Raw genomic sequence first — 16,097 nt, 5'->3', positions numbered from 1 at the left:
ACAAGCCAGTAGGACATCTCACAGTCTGGGAAGTGCTAAATCGAAGGCACTAGTACAAACTGCACTACTTTGAAAATGAACCAGTTGAATTTCTTTGCTGTGATCCAAACCTGGGAGGTCTTTTCTCATGGCTTCTTCTGCCTGAATCCGTGCTCTGCGCACTCTCTGGCAAACTGAACCAGGATTCTGATTCAAGGTTTATAATGTAGAAAAACTTGTGGTTTTAATCTAATTTTGGTTTTAATTGGATTTATGTGAAGCAAGTATGAAAAGGAAGAGGACAGCCAGGAGACTACCCACAGTAACAGTTTGACAGAATGGGTATTTAACATATTATACACTGTCAGTAAGCTTCTAGTTTGATACTGACAGTAGATACAAGCCTCATAAAATTAGTCAGAGGTAAGTTAGTAGCAAGTAAAAAGCTAGAAAATGGCTAGGACTATACAAGGTAGTTTGACTTGAGGATTAACATTGGTTGAAGGGCTGTGTCAAAATAACTGGCAACAAGGAGAATACCTTCTAGTGGTATCTCCTGGGCTGTCTGCAAATTCTTAAGTTTCTTGTCAAAATAAGCCCTCTCCCCTTCCTTTTAAATGACTTTGCAAAGAACAGCCCTATCCCGTGTGATTGCCAATAGGAGCATAATAAATTTTGCAATCACAGAATAGCAAAATATGTAGCGCTTCTCTTTGAAACATCCTTTAAAAATGCCTGCTTTTCTAGCCAGTCATCTCATTGCAAATGAAACTGCTGTGATGATCAGAACCTTCTATAATGCAATGTTGTGTTTGTTTGCTTCTGTGATATACCATGCATTTCAGGAAAAAGGCCACAAATATTAAAAACAGAATCCATCAGTCTGTCCTCCATCAGTCTTTTCCTTCTGCCGAATCATTACCTACAGAATTTCGTAAAGATTTCTTCAACTGGAAAAAAAAGGAAAAAAGTGTTATTTTCTTTGTATGTTGAGAGAATGACCAAGACTAGTCTTAAAAGGAAATGGGTGCAAAAAATGACAAAACACGATCTCAAATATTTCAGTTCCTTGTTCCTCACTGCCTGTGGCTCTCATTCTTTGAATTGTGGGCTAAAGAATCTGATTCTTATTGATAACATCAGTGGTAATATCAACATAAATCAAGACAGTAGTATAAGACTACAATAAAGAGCGTTCCCTCCTATGCTGTTTACATGAAGTTTATGCAGAATTTAACCTTAATTGTTCATTTAAGAGAATGATCAATCCTTTAAAAATTGGGACACATGTTTAGGTGGAAGAGACCATTAAATGACAAGGCAGTTATCCAAGAGATTTTCTAGGCATATTTTATACTCAGAAAGGCAGGCAAATAATTTTTTATGATTACATTGTGAGTTCAGAGCAGTGAGAAATGCTGACTTTGAATTTCTTCAGAAAAACAACAAACCTTCCAGTTCACTGCCTTGACTGCCCTTGTAGAACTGGATAATTGTCTCTGCAAATTGAAGCCATAAATTACTAATTTCACATGGTGGGAGAGGGTTGAATATACTCATCAGTCAAACAGTTGCATTCAAAGTTCAAGCAAGCCGGGCAAATACCATCCATGTATTTACACATTCTTCTCTCTGGAGCATATAAATCATTGCCACAGCTTACTGAGAAGTATCAAGGCAAGTCCAGGCCCAGTTCGACCTGTGTTGCCCATGCAGACTGAAAGTGCCCTGAAACGCAGGCTCCATCCCTTCGGATGAACGCACGGCTTAGTGGGAAAGGGTCCTGGCCTCAGCTGTGGCAATGGGACGCAGAATAGTAAAACCGCACCGCAGGTCAGCGGCCCCTTCCGCTTAAAACCTTGAGGGTGAGACTGAAACATCTCCTTACGTTGTTTAAAAGTGCCTTAAAGTCCATTTTAGCTTGGGGAGGTCCTTTTATTTCCTTTTTACCGGTGGAGGGCTCCTGTGGGTCAGACTCGGCTGAATTCGGCTCAGGTGTTGCCCCGGTAGGAAACTGCGTTGGGGGTGCCCCCGACCGTGGGGCAGAGAGTGAGCCTGTTGCTGTGGTGTTTTTGCGAGGAGCTCTTTGGAGCACCATTTCTGAGCACTCGCTTTGAGAATGTGCAGTGTCAGCAGCATCTGGAAACGCTTGTTTATTCTGGGCTTTTCTTTCTCCTTTCCAATCAGAGAGTCCGAGCTCGGAAAACAGATGGGATTGTTCTACTAGTAATTGGTCCAGCTGCTGCAGAGAAAATAGAAGGAAAAGCATATTGCAGTAATAAAAATATAATAAAAGGAATCAAGCAGGATACACAAGAGTATATGAAGCATGCCTGCTTATTCTGCTTGGTCTGAAGAAGACATGCAGTATCTGGCAAAGGATAAAAAGGAGGAGAAAGGCCTAAAGGACATTTTCTTCCAACAGATAGATCTAATTGCCTAATGGAAAATCTCCAAATGGACTTCAATCTGTGACCATTGCAGTCTTGACCCTCTAACCCAAGTTTGTCAGGGAAGAATCAAAGACAAGTAACCAATCCCCTGATCATTTTTTTAGCCTTCCGTTATCAGATGGAGAGCTGTTCCAGAAAAGAACCAGACCAGCAACCATTTATCAGTAATTCTGCAGGCTGATTGCCTTGTCACTTTATTCTGGAAATCATGGGACCTTTACAGAGCAGAAGAGAGTACAGTCACTTCTGTAAGTACTGGCACTTTTCCTGGGTGGTTGAGCTCAAGCAGCATAGTCAAAGAGAAAGAGAGTCAAAGATGTAAACTGTAAGTCCGTTATTGGAAATCCTCCTATTTTTGGTGCTGAAAGGTTTATTCAGATGCACCTCAGAGTTAACACTTTGAACACCGAATCGCGGGACAGACTTTAAACTCTCCCCACCTGACCCAGAGCAGTGGCTTGTGCAACGTACCGTAAGGATGCCCTCCCTGACCTGGCAAGCTTGATCATTCAGCTGAAATTCCAGCTCTGCAACCTCCTGATGAACGGCTCGCCGTAAGAGTTGCAGGTGTCTGCCTTCCTCCCTGTAGGCACAGCAGGAAAGCACACTTGAGTGAGCAGTGAACACCCTCCTCTTCCTCAGTCCCAGCATAACACATGTACCTCCCTCTGTTGCGGTCTTGTTTTTACCCATGATCACAGAATATCTTTCAAAATAATAAATAACAGCTTTTGTCTGCTTGACTCTCATTTCTTTGATTATCCCAGTTGCAAGATTAAACACGTTGTAGTTGCAGAGCCAGCTTGAGTCTGGGCAGGTTTATCACCTCTGATTTACCACCAGCACAAAGGCTGCATAAATGCTCTACTTTCAGGCAGCTCAAGACTGGAAGCCCCTAATACCTTTTTGTGAACCGGAGACTTCTCAGTAATCCCTGTGAACTTGGGCTATGTCCTTGAAGAGCTACTTCAATTTTTCCTGTGTCATCACCCCATTGATCTTGAGCACTAAGTACATGACTTAAAGGGACTGATTTGTCAGAGATTGCTCCCACCTCCTTTCCTGAACCCAACATTGACCTAGGACGCCAATCTGCATCTGACTGACATCTGTTCCTGTGTTCCTATTGCTATTAAAACATAGTAGCTGCACACTGAAAATGCAGCCTGCATCTATGGAGCAATCCTCCCCTTCAAAATGCTCATGCTTAAGAGCCTTGAACAGTGTGGAGAGAAATTAGACTTTCCTTTGAGCAAAAATCACATCACAATATATTTCTTCTCCACTTGTGGGATGCCCGCAGCTGCACCTCACTGATCGGAAGTGCTGTGGTAACACAAGCAACCAGACTGTGTTGGTCAAATGTGTTGGGGTGCCATTACCTTCCTTCATCTGGCATCACACTGGAAAAGAGCACCTGCTGTTCGGTCAGATGCTGTTCAATGTCATCCAGCTTCTCCTGAAAGCGCTGGCAGGAGCTCTTCATTGCTTCTATTTCATGGAGGGTATACTACAGAGAAAAGCAAGATGACACCCCACTTTACTACTTTTCTTTGAGTGCTTCCATGTTGAGTATGTTTGAAGCTGACAGCCCTAACGGCATGGGTCCAGCTCTTACCCACACAACAGGGACTCTGTGAGCAGCTGCCGTGAAAGTCCAGGTGGTGCTTCAAGTGAGTTTGCTCTGGGTGCTTCACTCACATCCTAGTCACCACCTTTTCTCCTAAAGCATGTAGGATCAAGTGCTGGCACTACTCAAGCCAGTGAGGATTTAATTTTTGCCATTGAAGAGGAAAAGGACTTTGATCTGATGCAATGTGCTAAATTCTGATGTTATTGCACTGTTGTCAGATATTATATTTGTGCAGAATGAGTTGCTATGGGTTAATGCTAGGTTAAATTACTGTCCACTGGAAGTTTTGAAAAGGAGAAAGAGGGAGAGAGGGGATATATAAGAACTATGAGAAGGAAAAGTGTCTTTCCTGATGGTTTCTGCTAAGTGTTACTTGATAATTTCTCATCTACTACCAGTTAGAAACCTAGAATTGGATCTATCTAGCCAAATGCAGACATTTTCTGCAACAGATATACATGCAAGTGCTGCAACAGAGAAAATGTTCTAATCCAAAAGTAGACAACCGTAATAGGCCAGAGGATCTATGCCATAATTACTCTTCACTGAGAGAAAGTATCTAGTATGACTGATCATCTATGTCTACCCTGACGTAGCCACCTACACAAGGAATGTGTCAAGGCAGGGGAGAAGAAGGAGCAGGAATGGTACATCAAACATTATAAGATTTGCAAGTTACTACTTTGCAGCACAGGACTAATACAATGGCAGCCCACTAGTGACATTAAAATGTCTACGTTTCTAGCCACATTAAAGACTTTTTCTTGACTTTTCACACCTTGTTCAGGGCAGTAATGCAGACAGCATCATCCAAATGATTTTGGAGACAATACTGTCTGCCTTCTGAAAGCATGCTCCCCTATTACGCTGAAACTGCTCTGATGATTGGCATGTTCCCATCTTGGCAGATCTTGGTCTCTTGTAAGCCATGGGAAGATGGTGTAGAGAAACCTGCACTCCACTGCTGACCACTGTAACTGATAGGGAACAAGAGGCACGTTTGCAAAGCATAGAAATGCTCGATCTCTTTGGATTCCTGCAATCAAGTCCTTTGATGATCTCTTCATGTTTGCGTGTTTGAATGTGTCCCTCATTCCCAGAAAGGCCTGAAACACGAGGAAGCCCTCCCTGCCAGGGGATCAGCCTCAGCTAGAGGGCAAAAGATGCGCCCCTTGCATTTGAGAAACCACATTCTGAACCTCCATTTCAATGCAGCTACTATGTCAGGCACACTCCTGATATGCGTGACCCAGAAAGAAACCATGCCATAGCAGTAAATTAAAAAATCTAGCCCCAACAGCCATGGGATTGCGCAAGAAAGGACTAATTAGAGGCCAATAGTGATGTGATAGGGCCAGCCCTGCGACTGCAATGGAGGTGAGCTCTCCTAAGTGTCTGCTCCATGTCAAGCACAGCTGATGCTCAATGCTGTGGCTCAGGGCAGCAACCGCACATGGCTGAGGCAGTCAGATGTGTTATGAGCACCTTCAGATTAAGTGTTGGCTGATTGCTTATTTGCCCCCCACCTCAAATTTAATCTACATCCTCAGACAATTTTCTTGTTCCTAGATGGGAGTGTGTGGGGTGCAAGTGAGCAGTGCCCACATAGTAATCATGACTTCTACTCATTGACAAATCTGAGCAGAGCAAGGACTTCTAGTCATCAAAAACACATGCCCAAATGAGCTTGAAGAACTCCTGTCATTCAGGTCACTAGGGAGAAGTCAATGGCCCACTGACAAACTTCTAGTTGGTTCTTCAAGGCTAACAAAAATCTAGAAAGCACCATGAAAAAGATACAAGCGGCATAAGTTGGGTAAAAAGTCATGCCAGCCCTTACAGATGACGTATGGGCAGCTCCCCTGGCACTGACTCTTTGATCATATCGCAGAGCACAAGTTCACATAGATTTATTCAATGTTCAGGCTCAGCAAGGATGGAGGGGGGACTAACTGTTCCACAATTACTCTCATGCAAGACCTTGTTTAAGGTAAGGTGCATGCAAACAGGGTAAATTTACTGTCTTAACAATTGCTCCGTGGTTGTTGCATTCCCCCTCGGTAAATGGAACATAACCTGAGTGAGCTTCTCTCAGTAGAAGATGTAGAAACTACCTTACCTTTAATGCATATAAAATAGACATAGTTGTAATCTCTGCAGAGTGGCTAATATTCAGTAAATTCACAGTGACTTGGGTGTGGAGCCATATCCCTAAGAACCGATCTTAGGTAACAGTACGGTGCAAAGTCTGTTCCTCCCACATTCCCTGTCCACAGACTAGAGACGACAAATCGCCTTTAGCCCCCATTAGAAGAGTGATAAGAGCAGTCAATCAGTGAGATTTTCTCTCGGTGGCTTCCCAGTCCAGCATAAGGTGCTGATTCACTGCCATCTTGTGGCAACAGCCAGACAGCTGACAAAAGGCGTATTTTCCAATATACTGCTCAAAGACAAGACATTGCAGATTTATGTATTCATTGATGTGGCAGCATAAAACTGAGCAGTTTCACTTTCTGGAACTTTTATCTAATAATTTTCTTCCCCAATTTGTACAACGGTTCAAGTTTCATTTCCTTATGAAGAGCAAAGAGGAAAAATGGAAAAGCCTGCAAATGAGCAGGAGGTATGCTACTCCATCCACAGTTTTATCAGAACACAAAAGCCACTCTTGACTCCCCTCCTTGCTTTCTTCCCCAACACACCCTGGGTCCTTCACAGCTTTTGGGAACTCTCAGCATTTCTGAACAAAGAAATAAAAATCTGGTGACTTTTTACTATTGGTATTTTTATTGCAAATATTCACCTTAGGGGGACTTTAGATTTAATGCAAGCTTCTTATTCTAGCATGGTAAACTGGCTTGAGGCTCTAGGAAGTCACAATTCACTTTGATTTAGAGCAGTTTAGCTTGTGGTATGTATCTGGGTGTTCACAGCTAGTCTTTAAAAAACACTACGTTATATAACCTAAAGGAGTTCTCAGTAAAAGAGGACTACACTAAATCAGATAACCTTGCATTTTCTGTGGTCCAGTGAGTTACTCACTCAGCTGACTCACAGGGATTCACTGAAACTCTTTCTCATCTCTCAGCTCTTCATTTGACCTGTAAACTTTATCACCCAGTTCGCAGTAACCATTTTAAGACTGAACTGATGTACCTAAGCTACTAAAAGAAGCAGCCCAGCAAAACTGGAGGTACACAGATATGCTTGCCATTTTTGTCCAGAAGAGAATGCTTCTTTCCCCATCCACTTTCTCAGTTACATTCCCAAGATATATCTCACTGAAGAAGCAAGCACAGCAGGACAGAAAAGGAGAAGGCAGCAGCACGTGCATTTAGCTTGTGTGTCAGCTGTTCACGTACACGAAGAAACCTACTCACCGGAGCAAGATTACGCATTGTGGTGTCCTGCAGGAGCATCAGCATTTTCAAGAGTTGCAGCTCAGTGGAGGCATGGTTTGAGCAGCAGCCCACAGCACAATGGGGAGAGATGCTCACGGGGAAGGTCCATGGGCAGCAGCCATGGCAGCAGCAGCAGTGACAGCAGGGACTGCCCTGTGCACCCCCAGCACCAGCAGTTTCACCCCAGTAGTGTGACCTGTATTTGCCACAAAGTATGGTATCAAGAGAGGCTGATTTTGTCAGGTGACTATGGAGTGGATGAAGAAGCGGTGGCCACCTGGTGTTCCTGGCATGGGTATCAGTTTGGCTGGAGGCTTCGGTGGTCTGCTTTACAGCATCCTTCAAAGCCCCAGGGCCTGACCATATGAGACAACTACTCTCAGAGTGGTGTGCTAACAGGTCGGAGAAGTTCACAAGATCTTCCCTAGCAAGGCTCTCACTGACAGGAGCATTTTGCCCTGTGCACTTCACCCTTGAAGTAAACTCCAACCCTGAAGACATCTGGACAGTAACAGATTTCAGAGGAGCAGAAGCTATTTCACCGTTTTGGACAGTGTCTCCCTGTTCTGATTTGTTGGCACCTAACGTCTCCCCTACACTACTCATCTCTTGACCTTCAGATGAACTTAATCCAGGTCCTTCCGCTAGGCAGGAGGGATGCCTCCGAGATACTTGCAGAGAACATCTTGAAGTGGCACTGATCCCACTTGGCACTCCTGAGCCCTCTTGCGGAGTTTCTAGGAGCCCTGCTTTGGGAAGACATCTTGTATTTTTTGAATCACCATCCATTTTGCAGAGCTTCTGCCCATTTTTCACCTCATTCACTCCAAGCAGAGGACTATCTTTGCTGACCACTTCCACTCCCCATGATGGTCCTTTAACATGTCCCGTGTGACCTCGATGACTACATTCATGACATGTAACTGCAATGTCCTTTTCAGTCAGGCACCACTCACCTTCATCTTCGCCTCTGATTTTGCTCTCACTGATGACTACAGGGTTTATATCACTCAGTTCAATGAAGGTTACATTCACCTTTTTGTGTTCTTTACTAAAACATAAATGACGATCAAATTTTGAGGAGCTAAGATCTCCTTCATCCTGAGTATCACCCTGAAAAAAAAGACTATGCTCTTTTATGTACTCCTCTTTTTCCAGTTGCTTTCTTCCAGTTTTTTCCTCTTTTTTGTCCGTGTCACATAACATTTCTTGTACAAAAGCCTGTGTCTCAGCATTACAGGCCTGATACCTGCCGTTTTCTGCAGTCAGCAGCAGATGAGTCTCTTCTCCCTGGTCACTGCATGCTTTCGTTGATCTAGGTACTGTCAAAATGCTCTCACAAGCTGTGATCAAGGCCTTAGCAACACGGTCATCTGGCTTTTGTCGAAAATCTTGATTCAACGCAGGAGAAACTGTCATATCTGACAGAACTGTTTCTTGATTGTGGATATCAGAAATAAAATTAATCTTTCCTGACAAAGATGCATTCTGAAGGAAAAAAAAAAAAAAAAGAGGAATTGAAATACTGTATTTGTTCTATCACATTGGTTTGCCCACCACTATTTTACACTGGGCACACCCAGAACATCTTTAAATACATCTTTAAATACATCTTTAAATACCCAGTGAACCAGCAAATCAAAGATTCTCGTAATATTTCTTCTCTAATGCCTGTAACCTTGCACAAATCTTGCATTAGTGTGGTGGAAAAGTTACACAAAGTTCTGAGAAAGCTTCCTGCCTTCTGAGGTTTTCTAGGAGGGTGAATTTGTTTTCATTAAGCTTTCACAACTCTATGATTTTTTTAATGTTATTTGTGCCAGCGTTACAGAGTTTTCATGGACCTACTGATGACTATTGCTTATTTCTTACTTGCAAAACTACAGGTTCTGGCAGCTCCTCCATGAACCCACTGCTGTCTGACTGGCAGCTGCTTGTTCTTGTCACCATCACCTCTGCTGGGGAAAACAAAAGAATAAGAAAAATTAGAAAGACAGTAAGCAGTACCCAGCTAAAATTAACATAGAGCTAAGCAGGGACACTTTAAGTGTACTTTTCTAGAAATATTCTTGGTCCTGGCCAGAAATCTGCAATATTGCTACAACTAGAAAAAATAACAAAATGTTCTCAGAATAGCTACGGCTGAAGTTACTAAGCCTTGGTATATTCACCAGTGTAATCATCAACTGCAGATTTCAGATTTTGATATAGTCACACAACATACATATGCAAATAACCTATAAAGCAGCCAACCACTTGATCTCCTTTGTTAAAAATGGTGACTTTTGATTGTTAGAACTGGCTCAGACCAAGTCTCCTTCATACCCACATAGTTTCAATGACTTCAACTAGGTGACTCCTACGGGGAAAGGGAGCTGCCCTAGCCTCTCCCTAGACCAGTTTATCTCTACTTTGAGGCACTGTGTATGGTCTTCGTTGTTTTTTTGGTCTGAGGACAGGAAATCACAGTAACAAGCAGAGAAGATGCAGGGTTGCATGGCAAGACATAAAAGCAAGAGGAAGATATTCTAGATTTACTCCAGAGAAGATTTCTAATCTAGCAGCCACCACATCTGGCTAAACCAATTCTTACCCCGACTTTGGCAATCAAATAAATTATACAACATTAACTATCTGATTTCATGGATAACAGCCAACCCTCTTTAAAAGTACAGATGCTTGAAAGCAAACCCTCAGTTATCCTGTACATCCCGATACCTCTCATCCCCTGGATAACTTGCACTTTCAGATAACTTTCACCCTTAGATAATGCCCTCATTCTCAGATAGCTGGCACAAAACCAGAGGTAGAGCTGGGGGAACAGGCTGAGGGAGCCTGCTGGGGAAGGGGTGGAGACTGAGACACTGTGGATATGCTTCCTTTCTTGCTCCTTGTGTACATAACCGCTATTGAATCCTAGGGCTTTTCATCTTCTGGTTATACCCATGAAAATATGACAATTCACCTAGCAGTTCTGAGACCTGAGTTATTAATTCTCATTTGTGTGAACCGGAAAATGCAAAAACATCTACAAATTATGTTTTCACACATTAACAGACTATGGGCTTTATTAAATGTATCTTAGGCTTCAATTAATGAAAATCACACCATCTATTTGTAGGCAGCAACTGTAAAATAAAAAACAGATATCATGTTATAGTTTTAAAATTAATTACTTGCATTATCAGTCCTGATATCATCAGCAGCACATCAGCCAGTCAGTCACTTTCCTGTTTCGGATGAGAAATATGTGGTTCCCATCTCACACATTACAAAACCTGCAGTGATGTTGCTGAAAATCACCTGTTTTGTGGGTGGTCTCAATACTCATCCTTGCAGTTTCCCACAAACGACATCATGGTTCAGTTTCTCCCCCAGGGAGACTGTTCTACAGATTCTCTAAACTTTTTTTAAAGCTGTTTCAATTACCCTTTGCATCTTTGCCAGCTGTTGCTTCCACTGTGTCAGTCTGGCCTATAGTTTTCCATACATAAAAATGAAGAAAGGCAGGCTTAGGAAAAAATTTTGAAAAGCTGAAATGTTTCAGGTGCTGTAGTCCGAACCAATCTGAGACTCAAATTATTTGAGTCTCAGATACTCAATTGTATCCTACAATCATAACAACTGACCTTCAGGCTTTAAAATTTGCAGAGCTAGAAGATGACATTTTCTGCTTACCTGGTGTTTTAAGGTGCCTGTTTTTCTCCTGAGACGTGCAGGGTACCAAAGTAGCTGGCACGTTACTAGAAATTATGTGTAGGGAAAAACCCTGTAACTTTTAATGGAAGAGCAAGTGCAGTTAGAATTCATCTTCTGACCACCAAAACCAGGTGGCTGTAGCCAGGTTTGACCCATTTATTATGATAAATGCGACGCATCTGTTCCAACAACAGCCAGTAGTGTTTGTGTATTGCAACCACGCAGCCTTCCCACCCACATTTACATTCATGCACTAGCTAGGGAACTACCCAAAACATGTGGCAGTGGGCTCCAGGCTGACCTTTAGGCACAAGGTGAGACATTAAAGACTGGATGACATGTCTGCAGACCAGGTTAATATCACTACGGTTAGGCTACAGAAAGACCTCCACATGTCTCCTGGACTTGCCCCGTGAGGAGGTGTGATACGTGCTCTGCTTGTCACGGCTCTCATTGATTAAGCATGCAAGGTGTGTACATAAATAAAGGCTCAAAGCAATCTGAAAGGCTGCCTGTGTATGTTTTTAAAATGGTAATGTCATAGGACCTAATGACCATAAAAGGCATAAATCCAGTTTCTATAACTTTTATGGCTAGCGAAGTAGAAACTTACAGAAGGAAAGTATAGTAGAAGAAGAATCATGTTAAGCACAGTTCACCTGTGCTTGTTACTGTGATTTCCTGTCCTCAGACCAAGTAATCACCTTCATCTGAGTTAGGCATCTAATTTGCACCTACCTACATATTAGATGCGGAATGAACTAATACCCGTAAAGGCTTAAATTCCCCGTATTGCCAGCACATAAGCATGTCTCTGAGGGTCTGAGCTGCAGTTCTTTTCCAAATACATTCAGATGCCTAATTTAATCATTACAACCCACACTGACTTGCCAGATCCCACCCAGTGTGCCAGGCCCTGATGAAGGTAGGCAGGTGAAGATAAGGAGTTTTTAAAAGATGAGAATTTTTCCTGACTCTGTAACCCTTTATTCAAAGCCAGTCAAAATTCCCTCAATTTCAGCGGAAGCCTGAATTTAAGAAAGGACTTGATAAAAATGAACATGGGCCTCCAATTCAAGGTGAGGTAAAAAAGCTATGAAGAGATTGTCAAGATGCTCCCACAAGGACTTCAAGATGAACAACACACTCCCAGGAGAAACGCGGAGCAGGGCTGCGTTGAGAAAGCAGATCACGCTGCAGGCTGGGGCTGTGCCGAAACCAAATGATAGCCTTTTTAATTTGAGGCAGCTCAGTTTCAACCTATATAAATATAGTTTGGTTTCATGTCTGTATACCAGAGCCAAGTAATGTTTGCATAATGGAGGGCAGCCTTTGCATACCGGGAAACTGTGCTTTGGGTGAGGAGTGGGCCAACCTATCGCTTCATTTCCTCTTAGTGTCCCAAAGAGGAATTAAGTGAGACTACAAATCAGACCATGCCTGATGCTGTCCTGAGAAGGAATAGAGTTTCCCTCTTTGCGAAATTTTCAATCATGTTAATAGCTTGCCAATAGTAAAGGTGCAGACTTTCTTGGCAGGCTCTAACACCCATCGAGGATACCATAGCCCGAGTTTCTATTAGGAGACTGACTCTTTGCAGGAGTCCAGAGCAGGTCTTTGCTAAGTCTCCTAGGACAAATTCCTTGATCTACCAGGTTTCTGAAAATGTCCAGGCTGGATGCTGATGGTGGTTTTTCTCAGAATGGACTAGCATCTAAAGCCCTTTCAACAGTGGCCAAGGTCACCTTAGGGACATCACTTCTTCACAGCAGCAATTCCTCATGTTTAAATGAACGAAAGTCTTTTAGCAACTGGAAGATTTTCTTTAGGAGGGATACAAATTGGCCAAAATTTACATAGTTTAATCTGACATTTTTAAAATGCTCCCACCTTTTTCTTTCAAATGTGTTTTTTTCCTTTTCTGAAAGCAACCACATTTTTTAATTTGAAGAAGAAAGGTGCCAAAAAAAATGGGTTAAATCACCTGAACATTAAGCAAAACATGTTTTACTTTCTAGTCTACCCACACTGCATTTTCCCCTGATCATTTGATTCAGCTGCTAAACCAAAATATCCATTATTCATGTAGCTCTACTGAGTTCTCCTAGCGTGTGGAGACACCCAGACCTGTAGAGATTCTGCAAATGCATGCGGAGCATCACACCAAGGAAAGATAAAGTATGTTTGGAGAGGAAGTAAGGACGCAGACCAGTATTCAGCTATGAAGTAAAAATTACAACTCTTGGCCCTGTGCAGAGAATACATCTGGCTATGCCGGAAGGAGGAAACCTAAGAATCGCCCCTGAAAGCCTTGGTGAGGAAAACCTTGGCTCTTCGCCTTTCTGTGCTAACTGAAGTGGGAGAGTTTCGCTCCTGCATCCCATTTCTGTTCTGCTTGAATTTTAAACAAAAATAGGTTAGAGGAACTTACTAATCAGGTTCCTGCTTACTTTTGTATCATATATAAGAAAGTACATGCCTTCCAAATCCCACGGGTCCCACAGCTTTCTAGCCCTTTACGTGATCAATCCAATTTCATTAAGAGACTTTTTCTCTCCCCTTATTTGCATGCTGATACAGTGGCTTCCATTTTCAGCAACTGTCAGTACAGGAACTTTCTGAAACTACCAGGCTCCAAGGTTCACCATTAATGAAAGAATATCCCCTAATTAGTAAAAAAATAAGTGCTGGAGTACAATTCTGCGTTCCTCTGAAGACTCTGCAGCTGGTTTTCTGTGGACTTGGCTGCAAATAACACAACCTCTTTCTAGTTTCCAGCCTGGAGAATACTTGCAAACTGCAAAAGATGCCATGAGAGCTACTGTACTGCTTATAAATAATAGCACATTTTTTGCATGCCTTTTGAATCACATTTACATTGATGAATGTACTTCAATATTTGTTTTTCTACATCATTTGAGTATGTGGGAAAGCATAGGCACAAAAACTTCAAATGCAAGAACATTTGTGCCAATCTAAATTTTAAATTCACAGATTAAAATCTGGACTGTTCATCCCAACATAGGAAAAAACAGAATGGCCAATTGCAACCTAGCAATACTGTTCAAATTTTAAATATTTTTGTAGCTATTTAAACATTGATGGACATTGATATGGATACATATTTCTGAAAATATCTGCTACCATACATGGGACTAAATAATGCACAGAAGTCAGATGTTTTGTAAAAGAAACCTAAAGGACTTAGAATAAGACTTTTCCACTTCACTGTATAAGCAAAGATATTTTGCAGTCTCTCACACAAAATTCTCAAGGTATTAACTTCATTACAGCTTAAACACTCAGGCTAAATTCAGGCAGAGAAACTAGATTCAGGCTTAAGTCTATGCTTAATATTCTCATACCCAGAGTTAAATGGGCACACAAATATCTCACTGATTGGGCCTTTAGCAGCACATTCGTTCAACAATAGTTGAATTCAACAGCAGTTTATCACACTAAGAGGTGGGGTCAATGAAGGTGACACCATGACCACAGAAGTGCAGGAACAGAATAGGTATTTTATTACATTCTGGATGTTTATGTTTTGTTTCTCAAAAACAGGCATCAAATACTCAAAAGTGCTTCGTCCACCAAAGCTGCTCAGCACTATGGCTCTAGTGGCAGCATGTAGAAGATGTGAAGTTCTCCAAAACCTTGCAACACACAAGGCAAAAAAATCAAAAATTTCTGCCCTACATGACAAAATTCAAAAATTTTCAGATTTTACTTTCAAAATAGAAATAGGTTCATTTTGAGTAGTTACTAGATCCTTCCCATTTAGGTATTTCACACTACTTGCTCTGCAAATTGGTAGATCCGTGTGTTATCCCTAACAACAGTGCCTTGCCTATGGCGTCGCACAAAATGATGTTGCAGGACGAGCTGGCTATGTGCTGGGGGAATACATCAGCTGCATGGCAGTTACAGATGGTCCAGTCCTGTGATGGGAGAACTGCTGCAGCTTACTCCCCTCTCCTGCTAGTCAGGGAGGATAGGCACCATCAATTTTAAGTATCACCCTCTACTATATAGCCATTAAGAGTTAGTAAACTCACCTGAAAGTATGTATTCTGCATAAGCCACAAAGAACCTTTTTGTTTAGTGATGTTATCCAGAACAGTGGACTTTCTGAAGCTCACTCAACCTTGGTGCACCAGAAGAACATATTTTGTATAACTTTCATCATTTCAGGAAAAGAAACGTTTTTATTCATATCAGTTCCTATGTATGTGGCAAAACTTGATCTTATGGTACCATTCCATAAAATCTGCTTCATTCCCAGTATTCTGTGCTCTCTTTCCTTAGTCTAAGAAGTAGCTCCCCCATAGGCAACTGTACTGATGACTCAATGTTGAGTATGAACACAAAGGTTTCATTTAGTGCCACTGAAATCCCCAAGAAGTCTACTCTTAGTCTTTCTTTTAATATTCCTGCACAGCCTCTGTAACACTGATTCACTTTCCACGTTGCAGAAATGGTGATGAACAAGCAAACTGAGGTGAGAAAGATCTAGTTTATATTTATTTTCTAGCCAAATGCTATACACAGTTCTACAGCTTGCCCGTAAGAGAGATCAGTCCAGAACTGTTTGTCACTGGAGCAGCACTGACCCCTTTCTGTACTTTTACAATGAGGGTGGTGAAACACTGGCACAGGTTGCCCAGAGAGGTGGTAGATGCCCCATCTCTGGTAACATCCAAGGTCAGGTTGGACGGGGCTCTGAGCAACCTGATCTAGTGGAAGATGTCCCTGCTCATTGCAGGGGGGTTGGACCAGGTGACCTTTAAAGGTCCCTTCCAACACGAACAATTCTACAGCATCAGTTTTGTGCTGCATTTCAGAAGAATAATCACCAGATGGCAGCAGCACATAAACCACAAAGTGTGTTTCCAAAGGCCAGCACAAACTAGAGCTTTTAGCGAAGTCCCT

At 42.2% G+C, this 16,097-nt stretch overlaps 1 protein-coding gene across 1 annotated transcript in view; it reads right to left on the bottom strand.

The window, feature by feature from the left end:
- Positions 1 to 872: 872 nt before the first annotated feature.
- The window catches only part of ITPRID1 (ITPR interacting domain containing 1), a gene marked incomplete at both ends in the record, with an annotated part of 52,136 nt that continues 36,911 nt past the window's right edge, over positions 873 to 16,097 (bottom strand). Inside the window, 6 exon segments of the mRNA XM_081996469.1 lie at positions 873 to 929; positions 1,868 to 2,221; positions 2,904 to 3,015; positions 3,815 to 3,942; positions 7,446 to 8,954; positions 9,339 to 9,424. Of these exon segments, the coding sequence (XP_081852595.1) occupies positions 873 to 929; positions 1,868 to 2,221; positions 2,904 to 3,015; positions 3,815 to 3,942; positions 7,446 to 8,954; positions 9,339 to 9,424 (2,246 nt within the window).

This window comes from Phaethon aethereus, assembly GCF_964289735.1.
Source record: "Phaethon aethereus genome assembly, chromosome: 2".
Classification (NCBI taxonomy): domain Eukaryota; kingdom Metazoa; phylum Chordata; class Aves; order Phaethontiformes; family Phaethontidae; genus Phaethon; species Phaethon aethereus.
Note: the sequence above shows the minus strand (reverse complement) of the source record. Positions and strands in the feature narration are given on the sequence as shown.